Genomic DNA, 14,008 nt, shown 5'->3' on the forward strand with positions numbered 1-14,008 from the left:
ATTTGCTGCAAGGTAACCTGCAGTCAACCTCCATCACAGGAACTGCACTACCAGTTAAAGTTGTTTCCACTCTCACTAGTTATGCCTGCACCTACTTAGCAACAGCAACGATGACTACCCAATTTTATCAGACTCCATTTTACAAAGTGCAGGAGTAACAAATGGCATCCACGTGGCCATCTTGCACTCCATCCTGTGTGTCACTAACTGCATATGCCTCATGCACATAGGAGTTGGCAGTATTTGCTGTTTGAAGCACCATTAAGATTTCAATGCAATAGTTCAAGTGGAGCTTGCATCCTGTATGCGTGCTATGCTGTTTTTTGGCCGTGCATGCTAAGCATTCAAAGGACTGTAAGGTTGAATGAGTGCTTTAGAGGAGCGAACAGTGGAAGAGTAGCAGGACATACTTTGTTGAATGCATCCTTACGACAGGTTCATCCTATAGGCATTTTTCCTTACATTTGTCACCTTATTCCACCTTTGCAGTAGTTTTTTTTATGGTGTTGAGCGATTAATCACCCTGTTGTCATCTTCTACCAGGCACTTTAGATTACTGTTCTCTGGGAAGGTTGCCTTTGAATGCCAACAAGGAAAACACTTACGTTGCTTCATGTACCTTAACGGCACCTCAAGGGGACTATGCACGCCCACGCTTTCTCGGACTCTCTACTTGTAAGAAACTGTGTGACTGTTTAAACCCCTTCCCTTCATTTAACACAAGATTAAGTTTAATTCAGAAGATTTGTTGATTCAAATTTCTAAATATTTCCATAACGGGTGTATTTTACTTGTAGCTTATGAAAAAGAAAAAGACTTGCATTTCTACAGCGTCTTTCAGAACCACCGGACGTCAGAGGTGCCGCGGGATCTTTTATGTCCACCTGAGAGAGCAGACGGGGCCTCGGTTTAACGTCTCATCCGAAAGACGGCACCTCCGACAGTGCAGCGCTCCTCTCAGTACTGCACTGCAGTGTCAGCGCTCCTCTCAGTACTGCACTGGATTGTCAGCCTGGATTTTCCTGCTCAGGTCTCTGGAGTGGGACTTGCAGCCTCAACCTTCTGACTCAGAGGGGAGAGTGCTACCCACTGGTTGACACTGACCCGTTGCAACCTACCAGTGTTGCTTTTTAAGGCAATTTCACCAACTTACAAATTACATACCTAAACAGATTCTGTCTTTCGATGCATAAGGGCTTTGATGACTGTGTTTGCAGACATTTGATTTGTTACTATTGACTGTTAGTAAAACTGCGCACTCAGTTTTCTTCTTTCTGCGCTCTTTAATGCAACGGTTTCAGCTGCTGGGATCATTTTATTTGTATTTCAAAATCCACCGTTTTATCAGTCAGTGCAGAATGGACAGAAAGTCGAATAGGAGGCACCATCTCACTGTTACTGAGTGGGATGGAGTATGTGGACAATTTAAACAAAGCTAATTGGGGAACAAGGTGAGAATGTGTGAATGTAAGGACGGGTTTACCACTTCAGCAATAGTTTCATCTACTGAGTTACAGGAGGGCTGGTTGATGTTGGCATTGTTAAAAGTACTGCAGGAGGACAGAACTACAGGGAGCAGTGAACCACATCATTCCCAAGGTGCACCCCTTTACTGACAGAGTTTAATTAAACTGCTCAGGATTGTTGCCTTCCCTCTCAATCAAATTAGCACTAATACTGTGGAGGATGAATTCCTGGAGTGTGTACGAGATGGTTTTTTAGACCAGTACGTTGAGGAGCCAACTAGGGAACAGGCTATCCTAGATTGGGTATTGTGCAATAAGGGATTAATTAATAATCTTGTTGTGTGGGGTCCTTCAGGGAAGAGTGACCATAACATGATAGAATTCTTCATTAAGATGGAAAGTGAAGAAGTCCAATCCGAAATAGGGTCCAAAATCTAAAAGGAAACTACGAAGGTATGAGGATTGAGTTGGCTATGATAGATTGGGGAGCTTCATTAAAAGGCATGACGGTGGATAGGCAATGGCTAACATTTAAGGAACGAATGCATGAATTGCAACAGTTATACATTCCTTTCTGGCACAAAAACAAAAAGGAAAAGTGGCCCAAACATGGCTAACAAAAGAAATTAAGGATAGTATTAGATCCAAAGAGGAGTCATATAAAATTGCCAGAAAAAGTAGCAAGCCTGAGGATTGGGAGCAGTTTAGAGTTCAGCAAAAAAGGACCAAGCGATTGATTAAGAGGGGAAAAATAGAGTATGAGAGTAAACTTGCAAGGAACATAAAAGCGGATTGTAAAAGCTTCTACAAGTATGTAAAAAGAAAAGGATTAGTGAAGGCAAATGTAGGTCCCTTTCAGTCAGAAACAGGAGAATTTATAATGGGGAACAAGGAAATGGCAGAGCAACTAAACAAATACTTTGGTTCTGTTTTCACAGAAGAGGACACAAATAACTTCTCAGAAATGCTAGGGAACCAAAGGTCTAGTGAGAAGGAGGAATTAAAGGAAATTTGTATTAGTAAAAAAAGTGCTGGAGAAATTAATGGGACTGAAAGCCGATAAATCCCCAGGGCCTGATAATCTGCATCCCAGAGTACTAAAAGAGGTAGCCATGGAAATAGTGGATGCATTGGCTGTCATCTTCCAAAATTCTATAGATTATGGAACAGTTCCTGCAGCTTGGAGGGTGGCAAATGTAACCCCACTATTTAAAAAAGGAGAAAACAGGGAACTACAGACCGGTTAGCCTAACATCAATAGTAGGGAAAATGCTAGAGTCTATTATAAAGGAGGTGATAACAGGACACTTAGAAAATATCAACAGGATTAGACAAAGTCAACATGGATTTATGAAAGGGAAATCGTGTTTGAGAAACCTACTGGAGTTTTTTGAGGATGTAACTGGTAGAATAGATAAGGGAGAGCAAGTGGATGTGGTGTATTTGGATTTTCAGAAGGCCTTTGATAAAGTCCCACATAAGAGGCTAGTGTGCAAAATTAAAGCACATGGGATTGGGGGTAATATACTGGCATGGATTGAAAATTGGTTAACAGACAGGAAACAAAGAGTAGGAATAAATGGGTCTTTTTCAGGGTGGCAGGCGGTGACTAGTGGGGTACCGTGGGGATCAGTGCTTGGGCCCCAGCTAGTCACAATATATATCAATGATTTGGATGAGGGAACCAAATATTTCCAAGTTTGATGACAACACGAAACTAGGTGGGATTGTGAGTTGTGAGGAGGATGCAAAGCGGCTTCACGGCGATTTAGGCAAGTTGAGTGAGTGGGCAAATACATGGCAGATGCAGTATAACGTAGATAAATGTGAAGTTATCCACTTCGGTAGAAAAACAGAAAGGCAGAGTATTATTTAAATGGTGATAGATTGGGAAATGTTGATGTAGAGGGTCCTGGGTGTCGTTGTACACCAGTCACTGAAGGCAAACATGCAGGTGCAGCAAGCAGTTAGGATGGCAAATGGTATATTGGCCTTCATTGCAAGAGGATTTGAATACAGGAGCAAGGATGTCTTACTACAGTTATACAGGGCCTTGGTGAGACCACACCTGGAGTAGTGTGCGCAGTTTTGGTCTCCTTACCTAAGAAAGGATATACTTGCCATAGAGGGGGTGCAGCGAAGGTTCACCAGACTGATTCCTAGGATGGCAGGACTGTCGTATGAGGAGAGATTGGGTCGACTAGGCCTGTATTCACTAGAGTTTAAAAGAATGAGAGGGGATCTCATTGAAACGTAGAAAATTCTGACAGGGCTAGACAGACTGGATGCAGGAAGGATGTTTCCCCTGGCTGCGAGGTCTAGAATGAGGGGTCACAGTCTCAGAATACGGGGTAGGACATTTAGGACTGAGATGAGAAGAAATTTCTTCACTCAGAGGGTGGAATTCTCTACCACAGAAGGCTGTGGAGGCCAAGTCACTGAATATATTTAAGGAGAGAGATAGATTTCTAGACACAAAAGGCATCAAGGGGTATGGGGAGAGAGCGGGAATTTGGTATTGAGATAGAGGATCAGCCATGATCATATTGAATGGCGGAGCAGGCTCGAAGGGCCGACTACTGCTCCTATTTTTCTATGTTTCTAAAACTTACCTCTGTGGAGCAGGAGTGCTCCTCCAGGCCTCAAGAAAAGTCAGGGTCTCCACTGTCCCGGACTCCCGCGAGACCCTCCCAAAACCCGACCTCCTTGACACTTACGACCAAGAGCCTTCCGATCTTTGCTGCAGACAGCCACTTTGCACCCACTTCACTCCCGTTCCAGGCAGGAAGTGGACTGGTAGCACTGAGGCCCGGGAGTTAAGAGAGCCTGGGCCTTAAATTTAGATCAGTGTTTCGCACTCGCCCCTGCACCCCACCTACCCAAAATCCGCTCCGGTGTAAAATCGACCCTCTTTATTCAAGAGTGACAAGCGTTTACGACTTTTCCTGGCAAATAGTTGCAAAGACAAAAACAGTCAGGGTGTTTAAGATGCAGCTGGATGGTAGGCAGGAAGATTTGGGACACGCTTCAATGGACTAAATGGCCTTTCCCCCCCCCCCTCTTTACTTTTCTTCTGCTCTTATGTTTCAGTGCTTGGGTTTGCCAGTTGGCAGTACAATACGAGCATGGCAGAATCCCAAGAAGAAACAACCTTTTATTCATTCATTGTCACTAATAGACCCTATTGCGATATTCCGATTGCTCAGGGAGTTCATCTGGTGGATAACTAAGCCTTAGAGAGGGAATTTTTCTTGCCCTATTGTTTGCAACACGATGCCAAAGCTGTTGGGGATGCAGGGCACAGGACAGAGGTTTTCTTCTGCAGGTCAGACAGCTGTTTCTATTTTTAATCCCATTATAGGTTATTGAGGCGTTATGTGGGTATGCGCGAACTGAACACGATTGAACCTGTATCTAATCAGGTTGGTGCATGGAATGCAGCCATCTCCTACTAATGTGTCTTTGTTCTGATTTTCACTGACAGATTTGTATCAACAAGCAGCTCCGTTGGGAATAAATACAACAAGCATTTGCTATCACTAGTTCACGTGATTCATACATATAACCAGACATCACAGCGGCGACACAGAATTCTCAATGCTTACAGCCCGTATATGACCTCTGGAAAAGGACGAATCCCAAAGAAAACAGTTTAATGTACCAGTGAAGTTAAATAATGTATTCCTTTCTAATGCGCTGATTTATTCTTGCAATAAATTTGAACTAGTTTAGCCGGAAGGGTATGGTCTGTTAGCAGGTGTTTTTCCACTGATTCGGAGCGCTCAGGGGAATGCGGTGATATCCGTACTATTTCCAGTCATACTCAACAGTATAAGGGTTCATTGTTTCTTCACCCAAAAGGTGAATTCTCTTGAATTCTGAAGAATGAGAGGGGATCTTATTGAAGCATACAAAATTATTACAGGGCTTGATAGGGTGGATGCTGGGAGAATCTTTCCCTTGGCTGGGGAGTCTAGAAACAGGGGCCACCACCTCAGGATAAAGGGTAGGCCATTCAGGGCTGAGATGAGAAGAAATTTCTTTACACAGAGGGTGGTGAATCTTTGGAATTCTCTACCCCAGAGGGCTGTGGAGGCTCAGTCATTGGGTATATTCAGAACAGAAGTCGATAGATTTCTGACTAGTAAGAGCATCAAGGGATATGGCGATAAGGCCGGTGAATGGAATTGAGGCAGATGCTCAGCCATGATCTCATTGAATGGCGAAGCAGGCTCGAAGGGCCGACTCTTGCTCCTATTTCTTATGTCAACTTCCAGCTCATCAAAAGCTGTTTTTGTGGTGGGCACGAGTATTGGGAAGTAGCCTGAATTGGAACAAGCTTGTTAGGCCGAATTACCTTTTACTGTTCTCGTCTTTATGTTGCACTGCTATACAATTGTATTTTAACACACTGCTTATTTTTTTTTTTTTAAATGCAACTAAATTAATGTTCAAAATTTTGGACACACCACAAGTATAATTCTGTGCTGCTGTGAATGTTTTAAATCCAATCTCCCTACAGATTTTGGCCTGTCAAAAAGCTAATTGCCATAATTAATGCATCTGCACAATGAAACACTCTGCCAGCCCACTGTTTGCAAACACTAGCAAACATGTTTATTTACATGTAAAGGTTAAATAATCACAGCCAAACACCATAGTTCCAAAGACCACAAAACAAACACTTCCCATTGAGTGACAGAAGCAAATACAGATTATTTTGTGGCAATACCTCTGGACAAAGAAAAATAATTATCTGCCTTCAAAGTGAATACAGCCACAAGGGATGATTATAACAAGTATTCAAAAACAGAGTGTGGAGCAAATTAAGCTATTTGCAAAAATACAACTAACTGCATTTAAATACAAAAAAAAGTGGAATCATAAAACTTTTAAACTAACCCGTACAATAATGTTTTTGTGATTGAAATTATGCTGATGTAAAGAAATGTGTAATCTCTCTGAACACTTTCAATGTTAATGGGACATAATGATAGAATGAGGATATTCACAACATACCGAGGTAAATAAGTGCATCGACAACAAACGAAGATTTTTGAGGGTAAGTTGCCTAGTCTTGTCTCGGGGGCTATTCAGCGTGGTGAATACAGGATGGGCGCCGTCAGGGCTGTGCACTCCTCCCCGCCCAATTTTCCTGTATTGGCTAGCCCAGGTCAGTCCAATACCTCCAGGCACAGGAAAACCTGCCCCTTTAAGCTAACTTAGTGGGACTGAACATTGGTGGGTGAATGCAAGTAGAGGGCAGCTGGACCGAAGTACCCATTCTAAGCAACTGCTAACCTCACAGCCACTAACCAGTGGAAGCAGTGCAATGGTACTGCTGTAGTGCTTTAGGCTGACCTTCGTTCAATGCCCTTTGAATTCTCTTCACATGTTAAGCTACACTCAGGTCATTAAAGGTGAATGTTGGTACCAAGCTACTGAAGCAGTAGATCAGATGGGAATCTTTTTTGTTTGTTTGCAGAGTCCAACTAATTCTGAGAATTTAAACAGGTTTTTTGGATTGCTCAGTATGTTTTAATTGACAGTGTTAAACTCCCCTTTATCCCGGGAGGACTGTTGTAGTATCTCAGGTCAGAAATATAAAAAAATATTATTTTAAGACATTTGTGACTTGAGGAATGTGAATGGTCTGCATCATTTGAATCATATGTTGTAATTATTCAACATTAGAAGGTATAAAAAAACTTCTGGTAATTCTGAAGGCTATTTTAAAAGAGACAAAAACAATACCAGTTAAGTACTCAGAGGTCAAACGTTGCTCCTGGGGTTGCAATGATGTCACTATAGGGTTCTTTTTGGGTGAGTTCGAGCACTAATTGTTTCTTGAGCATCAGGAGACTGTAGAATTTGGCAGCAGCCTGTTTGCGATTGTTGTTCCTGCACAGCTCCAGTAGGCTGAAGAACTCTGCACCTGTTCTGTGATGGATCTGCTACAAAAAAAAAGCAAAAACAGAAGTAAAATGAACCAACGCTGCCTTTACCAGCATAGAAAATGGCCAGGGGAAAAATGATTTTGTCTTTTTTAAAAAGATCAAAACCTCAGGTGAAGGGGCAACACTAACAGTGCAGAACACCATCAAGGATGAAAAGCATACAAGAGATTGTAAAATCATGAAGCAAAGGGTTTGTGATGGAACAGTAGGGTAGACAGGAGTGAGGAGTACTTGTGTACTTGACTATTCTAACACTCTCCGGGCTGGCCTCTCGCCTTCCACCCTCCGTAAACCTGAGCTCATCCAAAACTCGGCTGCCCGTGTCCTAACTCGCACCGAGTCCCGTTCAGCCATCACCCCCTGTGCTCACTGACCTACATTGGCTCCCGGTCCGGCAACGCCTCGATTTAAAAATTCTCATTCTTGTTTTCAAATCCCTCCATGGCCTCGTCCCCTCCTTATCTTTGTAACCTCCTCCGCGATATCTGTGCTCCTCCAATTCTGGCCTCTTGCGCATTCTCGATTTTCATCGCTCCACCATTGGTGGCCGTGCCTTCAGCTGCCCAGGCCCTAAGCTCTGGAATTCCCTCCCGAAACCTCTCCACCCCTTTAAGGCACTCCTTAAACCCTACCTCATCTGTCCTAATATCTCATGTGGCTCGGTGTCAAATTTTGTTTGATGACTCTACTGTGAGGCACTTTGGGATGTTTTACTATGTTAAAGGTGCTATATAAATGCAATTGTTGTTGTGGACCCAGCAACAACTTGGGCACTTTTGCTCTACTGCAGTGGGTTTGGGAGTCTGGCACCATATCAGCTTCCTGTTGCTGCTGAACTTCATTTAGTTTTTACCTGGCACTAATCTTCATCAGGCACTGACCAGAAGGAAGAATCGCAAATGCAGGGGGATGGTAGCTCACAACACCCATGAAGGATCCACCACAGACCCAATTCACGTATTTACCAGGGTCAAGCAAGGCTGTGTTATCGGACCAACACTCTTCTCGATCTTCCTTGCTGCAATGCGCCATCTCACCCTTAGTAAGCTCCCAGCTGGAGTGGAGCTAATCTACAGAACAAACGGGAAACTGTTCAACCTCCATCGCCTCCAGTCCAGATCCAAGGTTGTCCCATCCTCTGTCATCGAATTACAGTATGCAGACAACGCTTGCGACTGCGCACACTCGGAGGTCAAACTCCAAACCATCATAAACAACTTCACCGAAGAGTACGAGCATAGGCCTTACATAAGAACATAAGAAATGGGAGGAGTAGGCCATTTGGCCCTTCAAGCCTGTTCCGCCATTCAATGAGATCATGGCTGATCTTCTGCCTCAACTCCATTCACCGGCCCTATTGCCATATCCCTTGATGCCCTTACTAGTCAGAAATCTATCGACTTCTGTTTTGAATATATCCAATGACTGAGCCTCCACAGCCCTCTGGGGTAGAGAATTCCAAAGATTCACCACCCTCTGTGTGAAGAAATTTCTTCTCATCTCAGTCCTGAATGGCCTACCCTTTTATCTTGAGGCTGTGGCCCCTGGTTCTAGACTCCCCAGGCAAGGGAAACATTCTCCCAGCATCCATCCTATCAAGCCCTGCAATAATTTTGTATGCTTCAATGAGATCCCCTCTCATTCTTCTGAATTCAAGAGAATACAGGCCTAATGCAAAAAGAAAATACTGCAGATGCTGGAAATCTGAAATAAAAACAGAAAATGCTGGAGATACTCAGGTCAGGCAGCATCTGTGAAGAGAGAAACAGAGTTAACGTTTCAGGTCGATGACCTTTCGTCAGAACATATTCGTCAGAATATAGGCCTAGTTTACTCAATCTCTTCTCATACGACAGTCCCGCCATCCCAGGAATCAATCTTGTGGTGTATGTAACCTGTTTCACCTTAAGAGAACTACCTTAAGAGATGTACTACTTTCTCTTGGCTGCTGTATACTGTAATACCGGTGGTGACCACACCGGTATATAAGTGTTGTGTAGGGATTTGCTGGGGCAGTTCAGCCCTGACCTCCGAATAGTAAAGACCTGTTAAAGTTATTCTTGTGGTCTGTGTCCAGTGATTTATAATGAGCATAACTGGGACACACAGACTTAACAGTGGTGACGAGTCCGATCTTACCCTGCGGCAGTTTTACATCCAAGGCAGCTTCGTCCTCAGAACGGGCGTCGAGAAGAGGCATCCGCCCTCATCATCCTGCTGAGCACCATCGCACGGGAGGCATCGAGAACCCGGGTTAAAAAGAAAAATTCTGACCACGAAGCCCTCCATCAGCGACAGGCAGTGATCATCCCTTCTACCACGGTGGTGGGTAAGCCGATCAGCGACACGAGCAGAAAGTCGGCGGCGTTGACTGTGGAGTGGGGGAGGGAAAACGGAGGAAAAAGGGCGGAGAACTCGACCACGGCCGGTGAAAAGGGCCGGGTTGCAATCGAGGCCGAGAGGCGCAGCGACTGGGGCAGCTTAAGGCACGAGAGCCGCGGAGAACTCAAACACAGCCGGTGTAAAGGACCGGGCTGCATGAGAACCGCTGGGGAGGCGAGAACGGCAGCAGCACGGCAATCGCCATTGCAGCCAGCGGGGGAAGAAGGCAAACGCGGGAATCCGCCATTGTAGTCGGCGGGGGAAGAAGACGAGCGCGGGAAAGACCGCCAAGCGCGGGAAGCCGCCATTTTGAGAAAAAGAAAAATTTAAAAACTCAAGGATGCCTAAACATGGGAACATTAATACCTTTGATAGTGATATCGAAGATTGGACCACGTATGTAGAACGCATGGAAGTTTATTGTAAAGCAAATAAGGTACCAGATGATGAGAAAGCACTAACCTTATTAGGCTCAATGGGTGCGAAGACATACGGGCTATTGAAGCACCTTCTGTCACCAGATAAACCAGCGGATCAGATTTTCGCGAATATTGTTACTGTCCTGAAAAATCATTTAAACCCCACGCCGCTGATGATAGCAGAACGATTTAAATTTTACAGAAGAACGCAGCTGAAAGACGAAAGCAACGCTGAATTTTTAATTGAACTGCGTAAGCTATCAAAGTACTGTCAGTTTGGAACAGGACTAGCAGATGCACAGAGATAAATTTGTGCGTGGATTGTTAAAAGAAGGAACACAAAAGCGACTGCTTGAGGAGAATGATCTTACGCTTGATAAAGCTGTCACTATTGCAGCATCGCACGAAGCCGCAGCGAGAGGCACTGCGGAAATGCAGCTATGGTCACCGGAACTCAGCACCAATCAAATGGTCTTGGGTACAGTAAAATGTTATCGTTGTGGAAAGACAACACACGATCAGAACCAGTGCTGGTTCAAAAATCAGGAATGCAGAAAATGTGGCAGGCTTGGTCACATAGCTAAAGTATGCCGGTCAGGAAAGAAGACCAGCAACAAAAAGTCACCGCAGGAAAAGTACAGAAAGGTACACAAGGTGACAGAGAACAGTTCGAACGAACAGAAGTCAAATTCAGACTCCAGCAGTAATGAACTGGGTAGTCTAAGAGTACACAATGTTGGTAAGGAAGCAGACCTCCAAACAATCTGGGTCACACTTCAGATAGCAGGAGTCCAAGTGAAGATGGAATTGGACACTGGATCGGCATTGACGGTCATGAATAAGCAAGATTACAAAAGGTTATTCCCACATATTCCCCTACGGGATACGGAGATTGTATTGAAAACATACATGGGGCAAAGAGTATACCCCATCGGAAAGATAGAGGTAAAGGTGGTCCACAAGGGCAAAGAAAGCCGAGGAATGGACTTATATGTGCTACCTGAGGGAGGTCCACTACTACTGGGACGGGAGTGGATTAGGAAAATAAATATGGACTGGCATTCCTTAAAAGCACTAACGGTAGATTCCGGTAAAAAAGATGTCAAACCTAAACGATTGTCCAGAATATTGGACGATGCTAAAGAGGTGTTCCAACAGGGACTGGGAACACTGAGAGGAATTACGGCAAACATCAAGGTTGAAGAACATGCAAACCCGAAATTTTTCAAAGCCAGACCGGTACTTTATGCGATACGACCTGCTGTGGAAGCTGAGCTGGAAGGGCTAGAACGTTCAGGAGTACTGTCTAAGGTAGACTGGAGTGAGTGGGCCACGCCCATTGTCCCTGTCATGAAGCGTTCATCGAGCAACAAGCCGGGGGAACCGGGGAAGGTTCGCATCTGTGGAGATTTCAAGATCACTGTTAATCCGGTGCTTCACACGGTGCAGTATCCGCTTCCGCGGATTGAGGATATCTTCGCTTCTTTGTCTGGCGGGAAACACTTCACCAAGATAGACCTGGCGCAGGCGTACTTACAGATGGAAGTTGAGGAAGAGTCACGCCAGTATCTCACGATCAACACGCATAGAGGCTTGTACCAGTATAATAGACTGGTTTTTGGAGTGGCATCGGCTCCAGCAATTTGGCAGAGGGCCATGGAGCAGGTATTACAGGGAATTCCAGGTACACAATGTTACCTGGACGATATTCTGATTACAGGAGATGATGACGAGGAACACCTTGCAAATTTGGAACTGGTGCTCACCAGATTGAAAGAATATGGACTTCGAGTTAATCGCCAGAAATGTGAGTTCTTTCAGAAGCGGATCTCGTACTGTGGTCATGTCATTGACCAGGAGGGGCTTCATAAGTCTCCTGACAAGATCGAAGCTGTTGTGAAGGCTCCCGCTCCGGATAATGTATCCCAGTTGAGGTCGTTCCTAGGGTTGATTAACTATTACCATAAGTTTCTGCCAAATTTATCCACGGTGCTGCACCCGCTGAATGCCCTTTTGCAGAAGGGAGTACCATGGAAGTGGAGCGAGGACTGAAAGAGGGCCTTTCGCAAAAGCAAGGCATTGATCACCTCAGAGGAAGTGTTGGCTCACTTCAACCCAACGCTGCCTATTCGTTTGGCTTGTGATGCTTCTCCATATGGTATTGGGGCAGTACTCTCACACAAGTTGCCAAATGGCCTGGAGAGGCCAGTTGCGTTCGCATCCAGATCATTGACCTCCGCTGAGCGCAACTATGCTCAGATAGATAGGGAGGCTCTCAGCCTTGTGTGGGGAGTAAAGAAGTTTAATCATTACCTGCAGGGCCAAAAGTTTACGCTTCTGACAGACCACCAGCCGTTGGTATCCATTTTTAACCCTAAGAAGGGTGTTTCGGTGATGACAGCACAGAGACTCCAGAGATGGTCCCTTTTCCTAGGGGCACATCAATATCAGATTGAATTCAAAGGTACAAAGCAGCATGGTAATGCTGATGGGCTGTCGCGCCTGCAGAGGAGGAGGCACCGACGGTTGACCCTGTTGAGTTATTTCACTCGACCATCATCGAATGTTTACCAGTCACCAATACAAGTATTTCAAGAGAAACCAGGAATGACCCGACACTGTCCCGGGTCTACGAAGTGACAGTGAAGGGATGGCCAGCACATGGTGATCCACTGTTACCAGCATTCTCAGCAAGACGAGACCAGCTGTCCGTCTGTCAAGGAACATTGATATATGGAACAAGGGTGATTATTCCTCCTAAGTTAAGAGAGAGAGTTCTAAAGGAACTGCATGAAGGTCATCTGGGGGTAGTCAAGATGAAAAGCCTTGCTAGGGTTTGTGTGTGGTGGCCGGGTATCGACCAACAGATAGAGGATCTGACGAAAAGCTGCTCAGGGTGCCAAAAAGTGCAAAATGCACCTCCGATTGCACCGCTGCATCCATGGGAATGGCCTTCAACCCCATGGCAACGTGTACATATTGACTTTGCTGGTCCATTCATGGACTCCATGTTTTTAATTGCGGTGGACGCACATTCTAAATGGCCAGAAGTGATTAAGATGACTACCACTACCTCGGAAAAGACGATCGCGGTGCTAAGAACAATATTTGCAAGAAATGGATTGCCAGAACAAATATGTTCAGACAACGGACCGCAGTTCGTGTCAGAAGAATTCCAGAAATTCATGAAGAAGAATGGGGTGAAACATTATACCTCTGCCCCATATCATCCGGCTACAAACGGGTTGGCCGAGAGATTTGTACAAACGTTCAAAAAAGCAATAAAGGCCATGAGCGAAGATCAGATTCCACTACAACACAAGGTGGACAAATTCCTACTGGCATATCGAAACGCCACTCATGCAGTGACAAACCAAAGTCCTGCCATGATGTTCTACAACAGGAGGTTGTGGTCCAGGTTGGACTTGTTAAAACCAAATGTGCGGAGGGAAGTTGAAAACAAACAGTTCCAGCATATAAATAACAAGACCACTCGGAGTTTCGAAATAGGACAACCAGTGTTAGCCCGGGACTATAAAAACGAGAAATGGCAATCTGGAACAATTCGGGCCAGGCAAGGACCCCTGATGTACACGGTAGATATTGGTGAAAATGTAATACGGCGTCATGCTGACCAACTGGTAGAATCGAGAACAAGGGTCGAACCTATGGTTACGGCAGAGACAACCGTGGAAGAAGTTAGTGAACCTGAAGCATCTACCTCAGAAGTGAATGTACCTGATGATGTCCAATCCATAAGAGATCAACTAGATGAGTCACCCCA

At 44.9% G+C, this 14,008-nt stretch overlaps 1 protein-coding gene across 4 annotated transcripts in view; it reads right to left on the bottom strand.

The window, feature by feature from the left end:
• Positions 1-6,047: 6,047 nt before the first annotated feature.
• LOC147108911 (double-strand-break repair protein rad21 homolog) overlaps positions 6,048-14,008 on the bottom strand; it is a 98,157-nt gene continuing 90,196 nt past the window's right edge. For 3 of the 4 annotated variants that reach the window (XM_086005865.1, XM_086005863.1, XM_086005864.1), the window contains one exon: positions 6,048-7,420. In XM_086005865.1, the coding sequence (XP_085861991.1) occupies positions 7,232-7,420 (189 nt within the window). In that variant the 3' untranslated portion in view covers positions 6,048-7,231. The remainder of the gene's footprint in view (positions 7,421-14,008) is intronic. The other variant, XM_086005866.1, reaches the window with a different exon arrangement.

The sequence above is a fragment of the Somniosus microcephalus genome, chromosome 13 (genome assembly GCF_052327205.1).
Source record: "Somniosus microcephalus isolate GS21.2 chromosome 13, FLI_Smic_1.0, whole genome shotgun sequence".
In the NCBI taxonomy this organism is placed as follows: Eukaryota; Metazoa; Chordata; class Chondrichthyes; order Squaliformes; family Somniosidae; genus Somniosus; species Somniosus microcephalus.